The sequence below is a fragment of the Drosophila melanogaster genome, chromosome 2L, assembly GCF_000001215.4.
Source record: "Drosophila melanogaster chromosome 2L".
Lineage (NCBI taxonomy): Eukaryota > Metazoa > Arthropoda > Insecta > Diptera > Drosophilidae > Drosophila > Drosophila melanogaster.
In genome coordinates, this window is record NT_033779.5 from 13192077 (window position 1) to 13216087 (window position 24011).

Below are 24011 nucleotides of genomic sequence, written 5' to 3' on the forward strand. Positions count from 1 at the left end.
CGTTATTCTATAAAATGGAAAAGAATAATGAACTTATTCAACTAATATAGAGCATAAATAAAATAATTTTAAAGATTAGCTTATAACAATAGCTTAATGGCGGAGGGCCACTCTCTTCCGCCCGCTGCACAGCTGGTCACACTGAGGGTGCAATCACTTTTTTTTCGTGATAAAATTAAGGAATCTTGAGTTCATCGTTGATAAGCAGCGATCTGATAATTGCCAGCACAGCAGCTCGGATAACTATAAAAACAGACTCAGCTGGATATATAATAGAGAGCCGTAATGCCCCGCCGATCGGCTGGCCGCAGTAACCTTACGATTCTGACGCTCGCTTTGCCGTCGTGGTGTTTTGTTATTGGAGCAGAAAACATATTCCAAACGAGATTATAAATAGTCACGATGTGTGTCGCAGTTGTCGCGGTCGTTGGGAGGATGAATGTGCAATTGCAGATGCCGTAGAAGCAGCGCGCTCCAGTTTTATCCACAGAGACCCGATCTTCTAGTGCCCGTGCAAACCGGGAAAAAAACAACAACAAATTAGGTCGACATTTCGGGCACAGGTAAGCCTAATTTCAGTCGAACAAAATTACTTGTTAAGTTATAAGCTAATTATGAGTTGGCTGTTTCAATTAGGCTGCAGAGCCAATTCAAGCGGACCACGGGCCCAAAGCGGAGTCAACAAAGAAGCGGGACAGAGAGACATCGAAACATTGGTTTCAACACCACACGTTCAAAGTGAAGGTCAACGTCACAACGACTCGAGCGGCAAGTCTGGCGGCCGAAAGACAAAGCCATCCGCCGTCACCAGCACAACCTCCAACGCCACCGCCGCCGCCATCGGTAGTCTCCAGATAGCCAGCACCATGTCTACCACATCCTCCGAATCCTTTGTCCGCGGCCAGCGGCTTATGCTCATCTTCCTGGTGGCCATGTGCATCGTAGTTGCCTGCGTCCTTAGCACCGAAACCACCATGCCCACGCAGAACATGTCCAATAAGGAGCGGGCGGAACTCCGGTAAGTCTCAGCTTCTCGTTTCCTTGTATTTCCTGACCAGGGCAACTTCTGTACGTCTTATTTTTATTTATTTACCAAACTAAGAAAGTTTCAGAAACACTATTAATATTTTAATGTACTCTGGTTTTACGAGGGATCTATGCAATTTGTTTAAATGTAACCCATATATGCGTCAGAAACGACGAGGTCAAATTAGCATAACTCGTTTTTAATCATTTATGGATATACATTTAAATGTGATGCTTATAAAAACGAATTATATATCCATGACTTTCATATTAAGTCATATTAAAACGCTTAAGCTTAAAAGTTGTTCTGAACAATCACATATGTAGAAAGTAAATTCAAGTATACAATATGTTCCATTTGCTTTCAGGGAAGAGGCTCGCGATATGTTCTATCATGCATACAACGCCTACATGCAGAACGCCTATCCAGCTGATGAGCTTATGCCGCTCTCCTGCAAAGGACGGTACCGAGGAGTGACGCCATCACGTGGCGACATGGACGACATCCTTGGAAAGTGAGTTCAAAAACCTAAGGTTTGGAGGGATTACTAACATTGTTCTTATTTTTAGTTTCTCCATGACTCTGGTGGATACTCTGGACACTCTGGTGCTCCTGGGCGATTTCACAGAGTTTGATCACGCGGTGAAGCTAGTTATCCGCGACGTTCAATTCGACAGCGACATTATTGTGTCGGTGTTTGAGACGAACATTCGAATGGTCGGTGGCTTGCTGTCGGCGCACATCCTGGCGGAGTATCTGCAAAAGCATGCGGACACGATGCATTGGTACAAGGGCGAACTGCTGGAGATGTCTCGCGAGCTGGGCTACCGTTTGCTACCGGCGTTCAACACATCCACGGGCATTCCGCATGCGCGGGTTAATCTCCGCCTGGGCATGAAGGACCCGATGCTCAAGAAGTCCCGTGAAACGTGTACGGCGTGTGCTGGTACCATCCTTCTGGAATTTGCTGCTCTGTCGCGTCTCACCGGCGATCCCATTTTCGAGGTGCGAGCTCACGCCGCCATGGATGCACTGTGGAAGCTAAGGCACCGTGGCTCCGATCTCATGGGCACGGTACTTAATGTCCATTCGGGCGATTGGGTGCGTCGCGATTCTGGAGTCGGAGCTGGCATCGACAGTTACTATGAGTACCTGTTCAAGTCGTACGTCCTACTGGGTGACGACAAGTACCTGGCACGCTTTAATCGCCACTACAACGCAGTGATGAAGTACGTCAGCGAAGGACCCATGCTACTCGACGTGCTCATGCACAGGCCACATGCTAAGTCCAAAAACTTCATGGACTCGCTTCTGGCATTTTGGCCGGGCTTGCAGGTGCTATCGGGCGATCTGAAACCAGCTGTGCAGACACACGAGATGCTCTATCAGGTATGTAACATCCTTTCCAAAGCCACCAATGAATGTGATTTGATTTACAAATATATTTAAACATATTTCCAGGTCATGCAGATGCACACCTTCATTCCAGAAGCATTTACCGTCGACTTCCAGATCCATTGGGGACAGCATCCCCTGCGACCAGAATTTATAGAGTCCACTTACTTCCTGTACCGCGCCACTGGCGATCATCATTATCTGCAGGTTGGCAAGAAGGCTCTGAAAACACTCCAGCAGCATGCTAAGGTATCTTGCGGCTATGCGGCCGTCAATGATGTACGGACTGGCAAGCATGAGGATCGCATGGACTCGTTTGTGCTCTCCGAGACGATCAAGTACCTCTTCCTACTGTTCTCCGATCCCCAGGATCTGATCATAAACGTCGATGAGTTCGTCTTCACGACCGAGGCTCATCTGCTACCGCTCTCTATTGCCCAACTAGGGAATGCCACGTTTAGTAAGTACTTGTAAATTGTTTTACGTAATCGCCGCAACGCTATCAGTAATTCCATCTATAGGTCTGGAAAGGTTTCAATTGCTTATTTGCAACAATTTCTTTTGTCTTTAACGTACTGATAGTCTAGTTGGCCATTTGAAAGAACTACTATTCATGTTTTCCATTCTTTTACAGGCTTTCGCCAGACGGACGAACACAACGTACTCGACTTCATGCGCACCTGCCCCAGTTCAAATAGGCTTTTTCCTGAAAAAGTACGCAAACCACTGCGCAACTTCATTACGGGCTCGTGCCCTCGCACCACAGCGGGAAAGCGACTCAGCGCCCTGGATTTTCAGGCAAGCAATGCAGATCATCTTCGAGCTGTTTACGACATGGGCATTACCATGGTTTCGGTAGGCGACCGCAGCCAAGGCAAGGTGCGACTGTTTCATAGTTTCTATAATGTAAGTTTTTTTCTGTTCTGCTTTTTGGTTTCGTTTGCATTTAGTTTGACACTCTGGTTGGTAACCATTGTGCCACCAGTTCCTCCTCGATCTTTCGCTTCCTACTCTTCCTTCTCATCATCATCAGCACACAGATCGTAGAAAAAATATAATAATATAAATTCGACTTTATTCAGGCCAAAAGTCACGAGGAGGGCGAAATGGGACTGCAATTTATGCAGGAGATGCTTGAGCTGACCAAGATGCAAAGCATAAATCAGCTAGCGCAACTGCAGGTTTGCATGCTTTATACATTTTAAATGGAAATCATCATAATGATATTTGAAATGGTTTTCTCGTTTATAGGCCGTTGCCTACGCCACTGACGAGAACTCACAGGATTGGATCGCACTGATGGCCGGGCCGTCGCACTTTAGCCCAGAGTTAACTGGCGATCAGTTCGTCGAAGGGGACGTGATTCTGGCCAAGCCGCTACGAGCATGCGATGAGAGCCTAGAGAACGCCGAGGAGGCGAAAGGAAAGGTCCTGGTGGCCGAGCGCGGCGATTGCACGTTCGTTAGCAAAGCGCGACTGGCCCAGAAGGTGGGGGCGGCGGCGCTGATTGTCTGTGATAATGTTCCGGGCTCTTCCGGTGAGACGCAGCCGATGTTCGCAATGTCTGGCGACGGCAAGGACGACGTGCTCATTCCAGTCGTATTCATGTACAGCATGGAGTTCGGCAAACTGTCGGCGGTCATGCAGCGACGGAAACAACCTCTGCGTGTTCGCGTCATGCAGATGGTGGAGTTTAAGCGGTGGCAACTGGCCAAGGAGCAGCGCCAGAACCAAACAGCGTCGGTAGCACAGAAACCGGAAAAAGAATTGTAGTGGACTGCTACGGCTGCCGGAGCACCCTCAGCGTTTACTCTTCTTTTGGGGCTTGATACAGCCTTGAAATGGTTCTCGCCAAAATAGAGATATGTATATTCTCTATATTCGTAACGTGTGTACAGTAAGCGAACGTAACTAAATTGGAATTTCCTGTACTTTACTAGACATGTAAGAGCGATTTAATGCCACGAGTTATGGAACTCAGTTTAGGGATCTTTGCATTTCGTGGTTGGTTCTCAGGCAGGCAATTGGCTTCCTAGTGGCTATATTATAACCGAATAGCATCGCATTCGCGTTCATTCTAATTGTATATTTGGTCCACCTCACAATTTTTTCGATGGATTTTACTTTTTTGATGTAAGTAAAACTTCTGTATATAAAAACTTAGAACTTAGAGACTAACAAAATCGTAAATAATGATTAGTTTTAAGAAGTTAGTTTATAGGGTAGACAGTCGGAATTGATCGACAACAGAGTAGTTGAAATTGATTAGATATTATACAAAATTAGTTTAAAATATACGAACTATAATTAAAAACCAAAGGCATTTTCGTTTTATCATTAATACTCAAGAGCCAGCTATGATTTTACCCCTGAGATCTTATAGGATTAACCTTCCCTTGTACTCCAATACACGAAGATCTCGGTGACCGGCTCATCCATATAATCAAGATTCAACTGAAGTAAAAAACCAACTTCGTTAGGATGCGAGTCCAAAGGCAGTCTCGAAATCCGTGATCGAGTATTATAAACCAAATTATTGTGGATGACAACATATCTGTGAATCGACTAGATGCAATTGATGCAAACAAAAACGTTGTATTTTTAATAGATTTCCGTTTTAATGACATTAATTTCTTTCCATTTTGGTGTTTCCATTAATCTTAAAAATATGACAAATTTACTACTTCAGTCGATAGTAGCAAATCAAACAGTTGAATTCATATGCCTAAAACTACGATAGCTTAAGCTAGTTTTGTTTTTCTTTTAGAAAAAATAAAAAGAACGAAAGAAACAAAAACACTTATTTCAAAATAGCGCATAATAAAGGCTACTACTCTCCGACTTACTTACGACTAAAATGATTGTTAGGACTACAGGGCTTAACACGCAACTTATTATAGTTTCCTATATTTGAACTATACTTGGGCAGACAGCCAAAAGCACATTTATAGATCGGGTATTCTGGGTGATATTCAAACATGGGTTTGTGTGAAAAAAAAAAACAAAAACTTTGTTCAAGGCCGAGACTCTCCACATTTCTAGTTCCGCGACACAGGTCTACGCCGATTGGGTCTGCTGGACAGCCAATTTCAACATGTGATTGGCGATACTATCTACAGTTAGGGATTGCGGGGACATCTCGATCACTTGGGACTTGTGGCGGGCATAAAAACGCTGAGCTCCATTGATTTGCGGCGCCAAATAGGTTAGCTGTCTCGGATCGGCGGCACTTATCCAGGCTTCGTCGTTCGATGCTGACTTGATGATCAGATGATCACCGGTGTTAACGCCCTCCGTGGCATCGTCGAATTGCGGCGATGGTAAGCGGTGGACCTGCAGCAGGCGGTGCGAGGGCGTGGCATGGGAAAGCTCACAGGCGATCACATGCACCTCAGACGGTTTGTTTGGTTCTTTAAGCAGCTGATAAAGCACCAGCATGCTGCTTTGGTCCAAGTCGAGGCTAGGATAGTGCGTAGCAGCCAGGCAACGGCCCAGCGGCCGGCCCAAGTCGTAGTTCATCAGAGTATCGCCGCTGCGATGATCCCAGACGGTGATGCGCATCTGGCCGTAGCCGATAAGGCGATCCTCTGAAAGGCACTCAATGTGACGCAGCTCGTGGCGCAACTGCTTAAACTCCCGTATGGAGGCCAGCGTATCCAGCGTGGGCGTCAGTGAATATTTGCAAATGCCCGAGCGCGACTTGCCCATCACCAGTTCCTGCTGCCATGCCATAACGAAGTAACGCGAATCCGCTATAGTTGTGTATATGACATGCGGCCATTCGCTAAATAACGAAAGTTGTAGGTTACGTCATTGAATTTATGCATACTGCGTGATAGTCCTCACCAATTGACAGCATCCAAGTGCACAGAGTGCATACGGGGTCGTAGTTCCTCCTCGCAGAAGTAATACACATTCACATGTAGCGAGGTTAGCTTCACCTCCCTCTTGTGATGGTCCAGCGGCCTGCTTCGCATTTCCAGGTACACCGGCGTCGAATTGTGCACGCAAATGCGGCTGCCAAACGGCGTAAAGATCTCTTTCTCTGTAATGCATCAAAGAGGCTAGAAAGATTCGTAAAGTGTATAAATGATCATAACCCACCGCTAGTCAGGCGCCGCACTCTGCCCAGGTAAACCCATCGCGGGCCCATTTTCAACTCCTGCTCGACGTCTTTGGGCTCGCGCGAAGGTGTTTGAGGCAGCTTTGGAGATGGAGATTTTCTGGCGCCATCAAAGGAGGGATTATGTCGCGGTTGATGCAGCACGTTGAACACTTTGGAGTACTTCCAGAAGGTAATGCAATTCTCCTGCAGCACAATGAGCTGTTCCAGCTCGTAGTACATATAGAGAACCTGGCCGTGCTTGGCAGAAAGTGGATTTGCTAGCGTCGCGGATCCCTGACTGAGTCGCAGCAGGCCCCCAGGAGGGGTGGCCAGGACTAAGTCAGCTGGATTGACTTTTCCGGCTTGCTGGCGAGGGCGATGTGGCTCCGTATTCGGTGGCGGTGTTGTTGGGGATGGCGGGTAAATAAGCACGGGCTGTGCATAAGGCGATTGAGCGACGGAGGGGGAATGAACGAAGGTCTTGTCAGCGGCTTCTTTGGCTGTGGAGTTGACCAGATGGCTGTGTGTAGGCGCGAATGTGTTGGGCACTTCTGGTGCCAGGTCAGCGAGCCTCAATACATTGGCATTAGGAACGGCTGCCACAGGCTCAGTCACCCTTTCAATATTCGAAGGCAGTGACTTGGCTCGTGCTCGCTTGGTCCGTTTAGTAAGGCGACTAGATTTCATTGCACTTGTCGTGTCAGTTTCAGTCTCCTTGACACCTTTCATCTTTCGGGGAGAGTTTGGCGGAGCCAATTGCTGTTGCTCCAAGCGATGTTGCTCAGGAAGACTTTTATCTGCCGGCTTCTTTAACGACGTCCGTGCTGCCTTGGGCATTGGAGCCTTTTTGGTGGTTTGTGCTGCACCGCCAGCCATCCGTTTCGATCGTCCCTGAGCCATTTCGTCCGACAGGGCGTAGCTCTTGAGCAGACTAACCTTGCGGCTACGAAGTAGCTTCGAATTAAGATGCGTGGTGGAGCGGGTAACCAAATCGCGTGCACGTGCTTCGTTCCCGAGACTGGATGCACCCATTGTAGTGCGGCGTCGTGGTGTAGCGGCAACAGGTTTGGTGGCTCCATGGGTTTTCCTATGTTTTGATTTTTTGGGTGTATCAACTGGTAAGGGGGCTGGAGTTTCCTTATCTGGACTGGTTATTGTAGGACTTTTCTTCGCTGGCTGGGAAATGACAGAAGGATGCGGCGCGCTTACGTCACCAAAGCCGCCGATTAAGTTCAAGGGCGCCGGTGAGATGTGAGACTCCTGCCTGCTGTGTGATGGATTCGGGGGCGAGGCATTGCTTGTAGCCTTAATAATATAAATTGATGGCTTCGTCTCACGCGCCTGGCGCAAGCGTTGCTGCATGCTCTCCAGCAGCTTGGATTGGGCAGGTGCGGCAGCCTCGAAGATCTTAGTAAAAGCCGCCTCAACGGACTGAACCCGACCCTTCTCAGACTCATTGTCTATCTGATGTTTCTGATAGCCGTCGCCATCAATGATGGATCTATGACGTTGCGGCTCCTGTCCTTTGAGCGATGGACGCCTCTCTACATCCTTTAAGGACTTGGAACTGGCTATAAAGTCGGTGGTTTTGGGTGACCTCTTCGTAGAGCATTCTTCCTCTTCCGCAAAATAAGAGTTGTACAAGTGATTCAGTTTTCGCTTATGCTCTGCAGGCATTTGAGAGTTGAAATGGACATCCGCATCCCCCGCCATCCTTGAAACGGATTCTGATGTCTGAGGCGGGGAGGGTTCTTCTTTATCGGTGCTAAGCTCACTACTTGTGGTCAACGGTATCTTCTTGTCCTTATCCTGCTGCCTATCTCGCTCCCTTTCGCGCCGCTTGCCACGCACATCACTACGCATCCTGTCCAGTTGCTGTTGTGGTCTCACCCGCAGCGATCGGCGAGGGATAGTGCTGTTGGCTAGTTCCCTCATTGCGGTAGCCACGGCATTTGCTGTTGACAGTTCGGTGAGACCCAGATAGTTGCAGAATTCCTGTTGCTCATTCGGATACTTAACGTAAGGCCCCTGATTCCCTTCCATTTGCATCTCTGTAATTTAAATTAACCAATTAAATTTGCAATAAAATACAAATAAAAAGTCTTACGTTGGGGAGCCTGTGGCAGTTCCTCGTAGTGATACATCTGTGGTTGTTGGTTCATCTTTTGCTCCATAAACTGCTGTTGCTGTTGCATTGTTTGCACCTGCTGACGCATAACATCTAATACAGCTTTGGTTAGTTGTTGGTCTTCTGATGGCCCACGGTCGCTTAAGTTCGCCTGCATAAAATCAGTAAGTCCTGCCGGAGCAGTTGGACAAGGTTGAGCATGGGATAAGGATGCGTCTAAATTCGCAGCGGATGAACCCGCCGTTTGAGTAAGCGCGCTTCTCTCCAAGTCTGCTGTAGATGTTTCCTTGGTAAGGTTCCGCTGCTCGAAATTCGGTGAATCCGTGTTCTTTATGTCATCAACAACTGGCAGCACTATCTCTTCTTCCTCCGGCTGTTGATTATCCTGTAGCTCCTCTTCGGGTATCAATGTGGTGACAGAGGCTTTTTCCATGCCGACCACCTCGTAGCAATCGTCGTCATCATCATCTAGCACAATTGTCTCCTCGGTGGGCAGAATGTGCAAATAGCGACGATACACCGGCCGTTCCGCCGACTGAGAGCTGGCAAGCTCTTGAGTGGATTCGTCTGAGGTTTGCATGATTTCACGGCTGATCTTCTCCATATTCCGGACCAGTGCTTCACGGAATTCGGCAAAGTTAAGCTGTTTGAGTGATGCGGTAACAGCCTCATATTGCTTGAAGGCAGCTTCAAAGCCTTCCACATCCTCGACATCGGCCCACTCTTCCCTGGGTGCCGTTTCCCAGTTGGAGACTTTCTCGGCGGGACTCATCTGCGGCTGAGCCTGACAAATGCTTGCCAGTCTTCGATCCATAGCCTCTCCATGGAGCGTATTCTTCATCAGCGGCGGATACTTTCGCTTCAGTGGAGCCACTTTGGATGGAGAGCGGCCGCCCGTTAACTCATCCTCATAGTCGTAGTGGTCACTGGCGTTGGGCATGGAGGATGAGCTGACGGGAAATTCCGTGGGACTGCTGTGTTCGCGAAGCAACTTTCTTTGCGGATTATTTGGCAGCGGCTCCTGTCCCTCGAATGCTACAATGTCGATAGGCTGGGCTGGTTCTTCCTGGATGACTGCGTCCTCGCATTCTTCATCGTCGTGGTCCTCCAGTTCGTGATCATACACCTGACAAATATCTGGGCGTTCCTCCTCCATCGGTGTATCGTCTAAGAATGTGGCGTTTTCGTTTTCCTCCGGAGCCTCGTCGTCGACCAGATCCTGGTGCACTAAAGGCTGTTCTAGCGCTGCATCACTAAGGTACACATTGTTTCCAGCCGCCAATCGTGCCTCGGCCACACCCATATCCTCCACGACCTCCTCGATGTAGGCAGTCCCATTGAGACACTCATTCGCATCACTCTCCTCGGACAGCAAGCCCAGCAATGCACCGGTACCGTTTCCGGCCATCATGATGGCCCTGGCGAACTCCTGCTCGCATGCCACTCCCTGGGTAGCTACTATGATCTCACAGCAGTGTTCTTCTCCTAAAACGACCATGTTCTCTCCATCCACAGCCTCATAGATCACACACTGCTCCCCTTCTTCGGCCACCTGAAGTTCATGTTCAGCCTCATCATTCTCGTGGGACAGCATTTCGAACTGGTCAACATTGCCATTTGTCAGCAGCATGCCGGGGCTTAGTGCAATGCCCGGATCCTGGACAGATTCGGGTGAGTCTAAAAAACAAGAAAAGTATGCGATTGAGTGAGTTTACCATATTAGATATTTCATATTTTCAATTGGGATAAATGTTCATAATCAATTAAATGGAAGAGATTTCCTTGTATAGTTAATGGAACAGATTAACAAACCGTTGATCTCGATGACCTCGTGGCTGCTGTACGAACGTTTTGCCGGTGTGCAGGTGGCCCATACTGGGGCTTGGTGTGTCTCTTCGGTCATCATCATTTGCCGGCGAAGTCCGAATATTAAGGGTTCATTCTGAGGGACGAAACTGGAAGACGGCTGCTCCTCCGGCCAGCCCTTGAAGCCGCTGCCACTCGAGATAAAGCTGTGGGTGTCCGAGTCGTCGGAGATCACGTGCAGGTTGCTGTCCACGGCGGGGTCCAGATCTGCTCCCGTCCTCGAGGATCTGGTGACAGATGCAACAAGATCCGTGGGATACTCCCGATCCTCAGCCACGTCCGATGCGTCGCCTGGAGCTTCGCTGGCCGTATCTATCTCGTCGCCTTCCAGCGGCGAGTACCGGTTCAGTAGGTGTTCCTCCGCCGCTACGTAGGCCATCAGGCTGGCTTCTCTTCTGGACATCGCGTTGGTACGGGGAATGGGATTGGGATTATCTAGCCCTCGTCGACTCGTTTAGTAATTGTGGTAGGATTTCTTGTAAATTTAGCACGTGAAATTTAAAAAATATACTTGATGCTGTCTACAAAACAATGCCCGAACTGACTGTGGACGATCATGATTACATTATCATGGCTTGGTCGGTTTCCTTCGATTGTTATTTTTCGTATATCTGCGTGCTGTGCGTTGTATATTTCTTATTTGATAGGCTTAATATTTTAAGTTGCTTTATCCTGTGTGACCGTGGGAAACACCGTAGTATTATCTCACATCGCCATGGCCAATATGCCTCTTAAAATACCATCGGTATTATTTTTACAGTGGGATCAATCAATAAAATATACCTTTAAAATGAAAAAAAAAATTTTAATTGTGAATGTTATTAGTAGTGTTCGTTGTTTAATTCTATGACACTTTTTTTTTAATAATTGTTGTGACAATATTTACATTTATTTATAAACAAAACACTTTGTTATATCCTAAAATATTATACATTTCATTGGGGTGATCGACTCATAAGGATTTAATAGAGTTAATACCCTTTTAACGTATAATAATACAGATTTGTACTTGCTTAATATAAAAGTTCTAGCTTAGTAACATAAAATTTGCCAATTTAAAGTTATTCCCAATATATCTCGATCAGCTGTTGATGTTTACAAAATCCGCGTTAGCTGGTATTCATCGCACCAGGCATATGGTATATTTGGACAAACACCGATGCGGCCACTCTGCTCTCACGGTACTCGAAATTGTGAGAAAAGAAATGAAAGAATCTAAAAAAAAACCCAAGCTAAACACACCGCACTTACGCCCCAAAGAAGTTCCCATGCGCCCGCGCGCTGATAACGCAAGTCTGAGAATCTGAGACCAATTCCGCTCCGAGTCTGAACGTGAATCCGAGTCCGAAACCGATAACGAAAACTGAACTGAGTAGCTCGGTCGTGAAATGGGAATTGATATATAGCGGGCGTCGTCGTAGCTCAGAACAAATAACTTACAGCTCTCGAAGCGTGAACGTCGCTGTCGTCGAGTTTCCGCCTTCAAAACGAGCACTGAAAACAGAAACATACTCTCCGGAATCTAATGTTCGCCCGTTAGCCGGATTCTAAATTAAAATTAAATTAAATTGTGAAAATTCAATAAGTCAACGATGGAGGCAAATGGCGATACCAGCGCCTGCAATGGGTATTCGGACAAGCAGCGGAAGGATGTGCGCGTCTGGTGCGATGGATGGTGAGTCATCTACATTACATTTAGGGGCCTCCAGGAATTCGGTCCACAATGTCTAACGGTTCTTAGGGCAGCCCATTGCGTCACGTCGTTACTCACCGCTAACGGTAAAGTGAGTCAAAGCATAACCATTCCGCGTCGGTGCCATCGATTCCATGCCACACCACGGCCAACCGAACCCTACTATTTCAATTCCAATTTGGTTTCCAATACCAATAACCGTAATCAGTCGACGATAAACTAAACCCCATTTTTAGGCGTGCTAAGAAGCGTCCAGGGTTCCTCAATTGATTAGCAAATCTTTGTGAAACGGTGCCGTCTCGCTGCCCGTTCCAAATATCCACCCATTGCCGTCGTCCGGCTGAAATGTCTACATAATTCAGGTTCAAGGTCTCTCGGATCCGAAATGTCCATATTCTCCACGCTTGACCGGGACATTTGGCATTATATTTATATTTATACGCTATGCAATCTATTTATAATTGTACGCTTACAGTGGCTATTCTAAAACAGATTACTCAGAGAAAATGTTTAATTTGCCTTTTCCGGCGATACTCGCACTCTTTATGGCGCTTAAGCTAACAACAATACATATATCCCAAATTAGTTTGCACAATAATTAATTGCTATATGTGATAAACCGGGTGTTCGGTTCATCTAATGCATCTATGTATTTTAGATCCGCATATAGATACTATTGACGCACTTTGCCTTGTTTTGGGCACCATCAAATGGTTCTATAGGCATTGCGTTCCCCCATATATATATATATATATAATTATTTGATTCCGTGCAATGCATCATCAGAAACCGGTTTATCTTTATCGGTAATGACGCGTTAGACTGCGATATGGACGGATGGATAGATGGCCTACCATAACAAGTTTGCTTCATTGGGGGACGATAGAAATTTCCTCAATTGTGGCTACCGCCAGTCGGTAAAAATAAAAATATACCCATTGTTTATATGCGCCCTCGCTCTTTCTCTTATTTCCTTGTATTTCTACTCACCGTATAAACAATGGCACACGCCCAACAAGCAAATGTACATACATATATGTGCCATATACATGTGCTCTGGCTAACCCACTGTATCTGAACAGCCTGCCTTTCCTTCCGCTCTTCTGTTTTTGAGGCTTCAGATTTTCGGATGAGGGCTGCGTTTACGTGGCCCTTGTTGACTGTGGCTGCCCGCCGGTCGTCCGTCCGCAAACATCACGTGATTCTGGCATGCGCATGCCCTCCGCCTCGGCGATGGACCCCACACCCCTTTTGCACCACCATCATTGCCATTGCCTCGCCATTGACCCACAATGCTGTCGTCATCGTCTGGCGGTCTTTTGTGTGCCCAATTTAATTGGCATTTCGCTGGGCCTCTCCTGTACTGACTAAATAATCGCAAGGGATCGTCTTTATTTTAAAAGGGTTTTTTAAACCATATCCATTTATTATTAAGAGGTGGTTCAATCTTATAGTATACTTCTGCCTAAGCAAAAACATACATATGGCAAAACTTTTAGAATCCAATTGCGAATGCCCTGAAGCAAGATTAGAAAATGTCACCTAATTTATGGATTTAAACCTAAAACATATACATCATGCTCATTGGCATTTCCGGGTAATTTTGGCAGTCTATGCTCCCTTATGTCCATTGTCAACGGGTCACAGCTCCCTGTCACCAGTGTGGAAGTCCTCTAGCTGCGACAGATAAGAACGACCTACGTAGTCGTGCTCCAATCGCTGAAATTCCACATCAGCTGCTCATGGGCACGAACAACAAGTATAAACATAATATTTGCGTGGAATCTGATGGAATCTGATAACCCATCAGATGGGGAAAGCACGTATGTATGTGGGGCACTTGGACCCAAAAATCATTCTAATCAGCAGAGATTGATCATTGACGCAGGCACAAGTGCTTGGCTTGTCTCCTCCTTTCCACCCAAGTCAATGAACCTCTGCCAGTGGAAATAACAAATGAATGGGAAGCTCTCGTAATAAGAGAGTCCGGGGCCTTAAGGCGGGGCATATATGTACATGTGTGCTGTAGTATAAGATCTATGTATATGGCATACTTTACCCCACCAAGTCAATCCACTTTACTAGGCTCTGGGGTCCGGACGACAGAGCACAAATTCTACGGAGAATCGCGTGATATTTTTTAATCAGCAAACGGGCGTCGGCGTTGCTGTCGCTGGTGTTGTCGCTGCTTTTAGCTCACTCAATTGATTAAGCGGCCCCTGGGTCTGTTCTACATATAGAGTACAACAATGCTAATATGGGTATAGTATGTTCGGCACAGATTTCTTGGTGCGCTGCAAAAAAATCTCCGGGAGCAAAGGTTTCGCTTCGATTAATGAATGGCCCACGTTTTTACTAGCTGCTTTTTATGGTGGTGGTCATCTCTCCGCATTTGTTACTATCTGGGCAAGTCAAGGGACTAGCTGGCATAATCCATCTTTTATTTTTAGGCGTGCATGCAGGGGCATTGCATTTCATTTAAATTTCATTTCAGTTAAAGATCCAGTTTGTTTTGAGTACAACTATTTTCTTGGGAATTCTCTAATCTTCAATGGAAGCAGTACTTAAAATACTTTCCGTCTATCTATTTCAAATGAACTCCTCACAATCGATTACCGAAGAAACCGTCGATGGTGACGGTATTATTTCTTATCACCCGCCATTTAGTTAAGTGGTTACCTTTTGCATGTTATGTTAAAAAATGTTTGCACAAAGCCCGCTGGGTGAATCATTTTCCAAAAGAGCAGGTTTCAATATGAATTATTTTATAAATACTTACAATTACAATGTACCTATGGTGGAAAAAATAAATACCTTCATAATTGGTGTTAAGTGCAATTTGTGCAACGCCTCACGTCCCCCGGATGCTATTATCGCTTTCCCAAGCCAAACAAAAACCAGGCCAGGGCACGTGTGCCTATAACCATAATGCCTAGAATCGGCGGAGAATGTAAACAAGCTGAATGGCGATGTTTGCGTATATGTGGCCACTGAAAAGCTGACGCAGCAGCGTTCATAATTGCAATTAGAATTGCAAAACAACGAGCAGCAAATGCGGTTTTATTGATATCCCCTGTCCCGGTTGCTTCATCCATCTCTCTCTCGGCATTTTTGGCATACCCACTCTGATGATCGAGTCCAAAGATCAATCTCTTGACCAATGCTGGGCAAAAGTGGAGCACACAAACCGCCTCTATAGTCACCGGTGGTCAGTCCGTCAGCTACTGGTCATTAAAAGCACTCGACCAGACATCTTTGACGCGCTTCGACAGCGGTTTATGTAAACTATGTAAATGGCTTGCTCGAACCACTTTATTACTTTATCGTCTGGGGGTCATTAGCAGTACTGCTTCGACCTAGCTTCCACCATTAACTAAATGACCAGGATTCCAGCTGAGCGTCAAGACAAGTGGTTTTTTTTTGTTGGGCCTAAGGTTCATTATACGTATGTATGTATGCACATTCCATGCGATAATTGTTTTTTTTTTTTTTTTTTTTTTTTGGCAAGTCTCGAAGTTAAACACGGCTTATCTTGCGAGCTTGAAAAATTGCTAATTTTATGAAATATATGCCATTTTCTGAGTCATATTGGTAGAGGCAAGATCGTTTCCATTAGCTATTTGTCAAGGTCTCGCGGCAATCGTTGCAGTCTTAGTTATCTTAGAATTTATTAAACTTCCACGAATGGCAGACAACATTTCCGGAGGTAACTAATAAGGTCATGTTTGCTTGTTCACTGGCACGCGCTTGATAAAAAAAAAAAAAAACAATGTATCTATTCTTGTACTGACATATCTATCCTCCTTCCATCCTCAACAGCTATGATATGGTACACTTCGGACATGCCAATTCTCTGCGACAAGCCAAGGCTCTTGGCGATAAGGTAATTGTGGGCATTCACACCGACGAGGAGATCACCAAGCACAAGGGACCACCGGTCTTCACCGAGGAGGAGCGCGTCAAGATGGTCAAGGGCATCAAATGGGTGGATGAGGTGGTGCTCGGTGCTCCGTATGTGACCACACTGGATGTGCTCGACCAGAACAACTGTGATTTCTGTGTGCATGGAGGTGGGTAACAAATTTATGCATATATCTGGATGTTACTCAATCGAGTGTATTTGTTTGCAGATGACATTACAATGACAGCCGAAGGAGTGGACACATATCATTTGGTCAAATCAGCCAATCGCTACAAGTGAGTTTGAAAAGATATATTTTTAAGACATGTGGCAGTTTATTAAAAAGGGAATGCACACACACTTACCTTATGTACATCTTGCCTTAACCTTTAATAAGCTGCCAGTTGTCTTGTAAAGCACGTACTGCACATTTTTCCAATTACTGACCTTAAATTTTCTTATGCAATCCGCAGGGAAGTGAAACGCACAGCTGGAGTCTCGACCACTGACCTTGTGGGCCGCATGTTGCTCCTGACACGCAACCACTTCCGTCAAGGATCCGCGGAATATGATATCGAGAAAGAAGGTAGCTTTAGCTTGTTCCAACGCTTTTCTGGCACATTTTATTTTCATTTTAATGTTCCTAAATCACAGCGAGCACTGTGAATTTGTGCGCCAAATTCATTGTTTCTAACCATTACTAACTTTAATTTTAAGACTACTTTTTGTTTGCACTCTTTTTGTCTTTCATTTCCTGCTGTCGAACTTGTTTATTGCTCTTGCATGCTGTGCATAAATCAAAGTCGATCAATCAGTTACAAGTATGAACAATATTATACAGATATATTCAGTTTATACATGGGCTACGCACGATTAGTTTATGCATTTTCCCCAATAGATTCTTTTTAATTTGCCATAGTTGAACGCAAATAACGCCTTGGTTTATGGTTGCCCTCTACAACTTTACTATTTCTCTTCTTTTTATTTCTATGTACGCACTGTTAACCACTATCAAAAATATAATATAATGTATGAAACCTATGAAAACTATGCTAAATGTTTTGTGCGTGTGCGCGCCCGCGAAATGAATCCAAATGCCGAATGCCCAATGACCAACCTGCAATCAAAATATCCAAATCCGAATCCAAATCGAAATCAAATCCTAAACGTAAATTTTTGCTCTTAAATACACACTTTTGCTCATTTGTCTGCGTTGCTTTACAATACAAAACAAACAAAAAAAGTGTCAATTTTAAAACGACAAATAAAATCCCATCCAGGTTCTTCGAACATGGGTCAAGATTCGGCAGCCAAAAGTCCGTGGACCGGTTGTAGTCAGTTCTTGCCGACTACCCAAAAGATCATACAGTTCAGTGATGGAAAGTCACCGAATCCCGGCGATAAGATTGTAAGTTTAGCCCTCATTATATGTATATAATGTATAATTCATAATTGTCGGTATTTGCAGGTTTATGTGGCTGGCGCCTTCGATCTCTTCCATGTGGGTCACCTGGACTTTCTGGAAAAGGCTAAGAAACTGGGTGACTATCTGATTGTTGGCCTGCACACAGATCCCGTGGTGAACTCCTACAAGGGCAGCAACTATCCCATTATGAATCTGCACGAGCGCGTGCTCAGTGTTTTGGCCTGCAAGGTAGGATTGCAATAGATTCTTTTTTTTAAATATTATCTCATTTTAAAACTTCTTTTTTCCCCCAGTTTGTCAATGAGGTAGTAATCGGAGCTCCCTACTGTGTCACTGAAGAGCTGCTTGAGCACTTCAAAATCGATGTTGTCTGTCATGGACGCACACCCATTGCGCTTGAGAATGGCAAGATCGATCCATATGCCGTTCCCAAGACGCGAGCCATCTTTGAGCTGATCGATTCCGGCAACGAGATGACCACGGAGCGCATCGTGGAGCGCATCATCTCGCACCGACTGGAATATGAGCGTCGCAATCAGGCCAAAGAAAAGAAGGAAATCGAAGCCTTTGAGGCACTTCAACGCCAAAAACAGACCCAAAAGGCCGGCTAGCCGGAACCAGATTCCGACCTCTCACACTAGACGGATGTTTTTTATTTTCTAGTTGCGTTCTTTTAGTTTGTTTTATTTAGTTTGTCTTGTTTAGTATGTCGTCCCCTGATGATGGCGCTTTAATTTTTTGTTGCGTAAAAAGCGAAGCGACGCTGCCTGAGGATTCAGCGCACCGCTCTCTCGATTTCTAGTACAATTTTAGAATATCTGCACATGCGCCTTAATGATATAAGGTTATACACATAATTATATATTTCTAACACATTAACGTAGAATATTTAAAATCTAAATTTTATGTATGTAAGCTCAAAATTTGTAAATTCCCTTTAAAGTACGATGTAAGTGTGAGGAACAACAAAATTGTACGAATAGCATGTTATCCAAACTGTTGCCGAATTGAAAAGCCTTGTACGACTTGTATGTATATATATTCAGCAACGGAAGTAGGATGCCTGGATCAGGAAGTAGCTGCTTTTATCAAATGTAATCTCTGATACTTTGTCCTAATTTATTAATGCATATAGTAAGTGCGAGTTCAAGTTTTATGTTTCCTTGTTTAATCTTAGACTTAAATACATGGCCAAAAATATTGCGAATTCCAAAAAAAAAAAAAACCGGAAGTTTTATATACTTGCCTCGCTAATCACTTTCAGTTCGACGGTTAGCGATTGCTGCCAAACATCTAAATCCATTAGTGGCCGGAGGTCATTCAAGCTGATGAGGATCACGTTGCTGTCGGTCTTGATGAACTCACTGCAGGATTGGTTCGACGACAGTGGCAGCATTGGACGAGCTTTTATCTGTCTGGTGTAGTAACGTGGCAGGTTGGCAGGTTGGACCAGCAGGCGCAGAGTGATGGCCACGCCGTGCAAAGGAGTAGCCACCCAGATGGCCAGGACTTCGTGTTTGACACGCTTCCTTTCCCACAGCACCGAGTGCATGGTGCGGCAGGCGAAGATCATAAGGGCGCTATGCTGCGAGAAGCGGCGGTACTCCACTGGCAGATGGGTGTTTCGGTGACATTTCAGAGGATTAAGGCCAGTGCGCCGATAGCCATAGACCCCCAGCAGGGTGTTGACATCTCTTTCCAGGCTACTAATATGACATGTTAGTGACACTCGCTTGCCCATTTCCAGTTCATAAAACGGAACTCCCATTCCCGGCAGATGGTCACTCAAATAGTGACCCAACAGAGCGCTGGGGTCAACCGAGCATAGGCATCCGTGACATGGGCATGCCACCAGGCGCAGTCGGCTCCACGGCGAATCGCTAGATGTGGTCGCAGTGCTCTTCCTGCTGCTGGACGGCTGCTCGGTCAGCGATTCGAAGTTCTGCAGTTTGAGGAGCAGCTGATCCTCGGGAGCTGGCGCGGCCACCGATGCCGGCAGTCTGTAGTTGGAAAAGTGTTTCGTGTACAGCAAATCTTGCATTTCCTGCAGGCGCTGCTTTCGCCTCTCCTGACGCTTTCGATTCCGGCTCAATCCATGGATGGGAGATTGATCTTTGCCGGAATCGGCGGCCTGGTTGGTACGCGAGGTAAATGGCGCAGTCATTGTGGTAGGTAATCAGGCTTGCCAAAACGACATAATTTTGATAAGAAACTAGACAGATAGACAGATACTAGCAACTTTTGAAAGTCTACTGTGTTGACAAGTAGATCCTTTTGATTTTATAATAGTTAAATATTTATTATTCAGTTGGGCCGAAATCCCGGCGGTACTGCAATACCGGGCCAACCCGCGACAGAGGTGGAGCAAGCCCCTAGCACTCCGTCTGATTCCAAAAATCAGTTTAACATTTGTTGTCCTCCAATGGAGGAACTATCAGATGTTAAGCTGATAAGAACAGATACTACACTTTGATCTTAGCCATAAGGCCGAGAAGCGATAACTTGAAACGGAAAACGAAAAGGGTCTCCATGAGCAAACGGCCAGAAGCAGTTGGGAATTGTAGCACACACAAGAATGAATTCGGGGTAGGTCAGGGATGATAGAACGTAGAGTACGGTAAAAGTGGGTCAGGTAAATAAAATCAAACGATTTACTAAAAATGCTTTTTAGAATTCGATGATAATATAAGATTAATTCAAGTAAGCTACACATTTTTCATTTAAAGGCATCACTTAAAACTTTATTATTACATTCCTTTCACTTAAAGTGCGTGGGTTAAAACACTTAGAACTGTGTAAATAAATATTTTTATATATTAGTAACGTTTTAAAATACATAATTTACTACCAGAAATAAGGCGAGGTATATTTCTTCTTGACTGGATCTCCTTTGTCCATCTATCTCCTGGAGGTCTTAGAGAGGTAGGGCTGGATATGAATTGAAATCCTGGCAAAGACTAAAATTTCAATGGCATGGGGTTTACGGTGGATTCGCAGCTGTGTATGGTGGGAAATGCCATATTATAAAACATTAATATATTATATTGAGATATCAACACCAGTAATGGGTTCTTTAGTACTGATATTCTTTATTCTAACACTGCCGTACTTCTCCTTTAGGTACTTTTGCACATTGGTATTGTACTTGCTTCGGGGATTAACTTCTGCTTTTTTCGCTGATGGACCGAAAGTTTCATTAATATTTTTTAAGGCAGTAGGTTGAGTGGAAGGCAAAAGGTCCGGTTGGAGTTCATCGATTTGTCCCTTCTTTCTTGAGCAGCCTGTTGATTGCAAGGAACTCTGCCGGGAATCCTTATCGAGCTCATCTAAGTAGGAGAAAAACAAGAATAAGTTAAAATTTGAGCACTAATTTTATTTGGCATTTTATTGCCTTTCTGTTTGAGCTCTTCCTTTTCCCGGTCACCAGCTATATTTGAATAGAGCTCCCGATTCCGCGATGAAATGGATTCCGCCTGATTGTCTAGATTTTCAGTATATGTGTTGCTGTTTAATCTCACGTCTTTATAATTTCTCGTGTGCATATACTCGCTGCCATTCGAATTGGATGTTTTAAATAAAGTGTAATTTTTATTTGATGGTTCATTGATAGCACTTAATGGATCCAGCACTATTTTACTTTCCCTTATAACTCCAGAACTTAGGGCGCTGATGGCGGTGGCTTCTTCACTGCCAGGTGACTGAACGGGCAAACTAGTGGGTTGCAAATAAGTGTGCTGGCCGGGATGGAACTGCTTGAATCTCTTAAATATTAGGCATGTTACCAACGAAAATAGAATCGACATGCTGAGAAAACCCATGGCTATAAGGCAGACTATTGCAAAGAAGTTGCTGTCGATGAGGGAAATCCTTTCCATATCCTTTTGCACCACCACACTTATGTGAACCGAATCCTTGCCACCGGGATTTTCCGCCAGACAGGTATAGACGCCCTCATCGCTCTTACGGGCATTAACTATCGTTAGACGTGACACAAAAACATCATGTCCGAATTTTCGAATCTTTGATTCATCCTCACGCAACAGTTCTATGTAGATGCGCTGCTTTTGCAGACTTTTCACCGGCTTGGAGCGGGATTCGTATACTTGATTGGTGTAATCCCAGGCAATAACCGTATTGGGAGATCCGTGGACGCGACATATAAGCGTTACGTTCTCCTTGGAAGTGTTGATGGAAGTACTGAGTGTTGGATACACAATCTTCGGCTTGCAGGCAAACGCCTCCGGCTGATCCTCGATCCACAGACGACCACGTAACTGCAAAGGATAATGGCAGGATGTGGGCGGTGTATACAGGTTCATGCCTATAACGAAGTCACGAAACATCTGAAGATCGCATGTGCAGTTCCAAGGATTCTCGACCAGCGATAATGCTGTGAGCTTAGTCAAGTCCTGGAAACTCTCCACTCTCAGTTTGGTCAGCTCATTGTTGTCCAGATAGATCTGCGAGAGAAGTGGTACTCCCACAAAGGCCTTGGCATCGATGCTAACCAAGCGATTGCGCTTAAGTTCGATCTTGTGCAGATACTTGAGATTACGAAAGACTCCATGGCGAAGTGCTTGCAACAGGTTGCCATTCAGGAATATCGCCCGCACTTTCGAAAGACAGTCGAACACATTGGGTAGCAGGTCGACAAGTAGATTATTGGACAAGTCGAGCTCTATTAGGATCTGCAGTTGGGTGAAACTTCGCTGATTCAGGTACTTCAGGGTGCCATTTCGGATGAGTAACTTTTGAAGATTTTGCAAGTGGGTCGTGAGGAATGCGTTCTCCTCCAGGTAGAATATATGATTGTGTGACAAATCCAGCACTTGAACCTCCGGACTGAGGTACTCTGGGACTCCACTCAGACTCAAATTGCGACAGTCGGCCGTCTTCTTGCCAGAGTTCCATTTGCAGTGACAGTTTCCACAGTCCAATAGCCAATCGGCACTGGCACTTCGGAATATGAGTGCCAAGCAGTATATCTTAAATAGGAATAGCGACAGGTGCTTTAAGGAAATACTACATGGATCGAAGCTAAGCTTGATGGCCATTGAGATTTTTCTAAGGAACGGAAGGTCTAGCACATCCCAGTTAGTCTGGGTTATTGTTTGATGCACATTTGATTGTTTTTGCTTAATTTTCGCTCATGTCCAGTGTCCGTCATTAAATCGTTGTTCGCCTAGCATTATAATCCTGAAAGCCATGCTGTAAAGTAAAAAGAAAAGGTATTTCATTAGTTTATTCTCATTTAAATGTAAATAAATATTTGAAACTGCCTTTCTCTTCGATGATATATGTATGTAGGCTGACAAGAAGTTCCCATTACCTGCCCCAAGGGAACTGCCACTTCAAGGCCACTTTTCCCGTTTTCTCTTTAACAGTATGGCATTAAACATTGAAAAATTGCGTGTACGGCTGTCTGACACTGGCCGTGGGAAAATGCTGCACTTTGTTGGCTTACCAGATTTAGAAAAACAATATAAATTTACTATCGCGCCACGCCTTAAGCTCGTTTCGAAAATGTTCTTCCAGAGACCTCGGCGTATATTCATCAACTGTTTTTCTATTTTGGTACTGCCCCACTTACCAGAGTGTTAACAGTATTTCGGCGCATGTCAAGTAGATTTTCTGCTTTCCTTTTTCTTTTATGTAAATTAACATTAGTATTTTGTTGTTTTACCGAATATTATATTTAAATTAAATGTTACTGCTTTTGAATTATTCGCATTAAATTATATGTATTTGCTTTATTCATTGTTACACATCTGATATATCCAACATAACCATTTTTACATTAACTTATAGACAGCTACTGAAAAAAATAAGATAAATAATTTAAACAAATTTGACACGTTTCCATATTATATTGCTTTTATGCCGCATAAAATATTTATATTTGTCAAACAACATATGTTTGTCAATAATACGTACCTCTTGTCAGTTCGAATGGTTATATGTACACATATGTTTAAGATTTATGTATAAGTCTTAAAGCAACTTTTATATTTGGGCGAAATGTTTTTAAGATTGTCCGTTACAAAATAAAAAGATTTGTTTATATTTGCTTCGCAGACAAAAACATCAACTACCCCTAAAAGTAGGCAATTCTTACTGAGCAACAGCTACGTTGAGTCATTTTTCGTGTGCGCACACTTAGAATTCCCAACTGCTTCTGGCCGTTTGGTCATGGAGAGCCTGTTCGTTTTCCGTTTCAAGTTATCGCTTCTCGGCCTTATGGCTAAGATCAAAGTGTAGTATCTGTTCTTATCAGCTTAACATCTGATAGTTCCTCCATTGGAGGACAACAAATGTTAAACTGATTTTTGGAATCAGACGGAGTGCTAGGAGCTTGCTCCACCTCTGTCGCGGGTTGGCCCGGTATTGCAGTACCGCCGGGATTTCGGCCCAACTTAATAATAAATATAAAACCAATTTGAAATGACTTGTGCTAAAACTAGACTGAGTTT

The 24011-nt window shown here is 44.8% G+C and overlaps 5 protein-coding genes and 2 non-coding genes across 13 annotated transcripts; 3 read left to right on the forward strand and 4 right to left on the reverse strand.

The window, feature by feature from the left end:
- Positions 1-124: 124 nt before the first annotated feature.
- Edem2 (ER degradation enhancer, mannosidase alpha-like 2) lies at positions 125-5205 on the forward strand. 2 transcript variants are annotated; one of them, NM_135767.2, is made up of 8 exons: positions 125-563; positions 637-1018; positions 1395-1541; positions 1597-2416; positions 2489-2882; positions 3057-3328; positions 3505-3603; positions 3674-5205. In NM_135767.2, exons 2-8 carry the CDS (start codon positions 867-869, stop codon positions 4193-4195), a joined length of 2406 nt encoding a protein of 801 aa, NP_609611.1. In that variant the 5' UTR covers positions 125-563; positions 637-866; the 3' UTR covers positions 4196-5205. The 2 variants fall into 2 exon arrangements, with proteins under 2 accessions (NP_609611.1, NP_001260434.1); NM_001273505.1 differs by having other exon boundaries at positions 3057-3301.
- CG16972 (uncharacterized protein) lies at positions 5026-11219 on the reverse strand. Its single transcript, NM_135768.3, has 5 exons — positions 10468-11219; positions 8635-10332; positions 6527-8578; positions 6269-6467; positions 5026-6206 (listed from the first exon to the last, which is right to left on the reverse strand). Exons 1-5 carry the CDS (start codon positions 10922-10924, stop codon positions 5480-5482), a joined length of 5133 nt encoding a protein of 1710 aa, NP_609612.2. The 5' UTR covers positions 10925-11219; the 3' UTR covers positions 5026-5479.
- Positions 11220-11685: 466 nt separating this feature from the next.
- On the forward strand, positions 11686-18752 carry Pect (Phosphoethanolamine cytidylyltransferase). Of its 4 annotated transcripts, none has more exons than NM_165028.2 (7): positions 11686-12196; positions 16034-16284; positions 16345-16411; positions 16589-16701; positions 17360-17523; positions 17584-17769; positions 17835-18752. In NM_165028.2, exons 1-7 carry the CDS (start codon positions 12114-12116, stop codon positions 18150-18152), a joined length of 1182 nt encoding a protein of 393 aa, NP_723789.2. In that variant the 5' UTR covers positions 11686-12113; the 3' UTR covers positions 18153-18752. The 4 variants fall into 4 exon arrangements, with proteins under 4 accessions (NP_723789.2, NP_723790.2, NP_723791.2 ...); NM_165029.2 differs by having other exon boundaries at positions 17396-17523; NM_165030.2 differs by having other exon boundaries at positions 17417-17523.
- On the reverse strand, positions 18697-19738 carry CG15482 (uncharacterized protein). Its single transcript, NM_135770.2, has one exon. It carries the CDS (start codon positions 19703-19705, stop codon positions 18776-18778), a length of 930 nt encoding a protein of 309 aa, NP_609614.2. The 5' UTR covers positions 19706-19738; the 3' UTR covers positions 18697-18775.
- A 110-nt stretch (positions 19739-19848) lies between these two features.
- Positions 19849-20040, reverse strand: snRNA:U2:34ABa (small nuclear RNA U2 at 34AB a). Its single transcript, NR_001645.1, has one exon. It is a non-coding gene; the product is annotated as a small nuclear RNA U2 at 34AB a (small nuclear RNA).
- Positions 20041-20258: 218 nt separating this feature from the next.
- Positions 20259-23274, reverse strand: kek4 (kekkon 4). 3 transcript variants are annotated; one of them, NM_001273507.1, is made up of 3 exons: positions 23225-23274; positions 20933-22749; positions 20259-20867 (listed from the first exon to the last, which is right to left on the reverse strand). In NM_001273507.1, exons 2-3 carry the CDS (start codon positions 22593-22595, stop codon positions 20581-20583), a joined length of 1950 nt encoding a protein of 649 aa, NP_001260436.1. In that variant the 5' UTR covers positions 22596-22749; positions 23225-23274; the 3' UTR covers positions 20259-20580. The 3 variants fall into 3 exon arrangements, with proteins under 3 accessions (NP_001260436.1, NP_001260435.1, NP_609615.2); NM_001273506.1 differs by lacking the exon at positions 23225-23274 and adding an exon at positions 22871-23097; NM_135771.2 differs by lacking the exon at positions 23225-23274 and adding an exon at positions 23006-23076.
- A 488-nt stretch (positions 23275-23762) lies between these two features.
- On the forward strand, positions 23763-23954 carry snRNA:U2:34ABb (small nuclear RNA U2 at 34AB b). Its single transcript, NR_001646.1, has one exon. It is a non-coding gene; the product is annotated as a small nuclear RNA U2 at 34AB b (small nuclear RNA).
- The last annotated feature ends 57 nt before the right edge of the window (positions 23955-24011 follow it).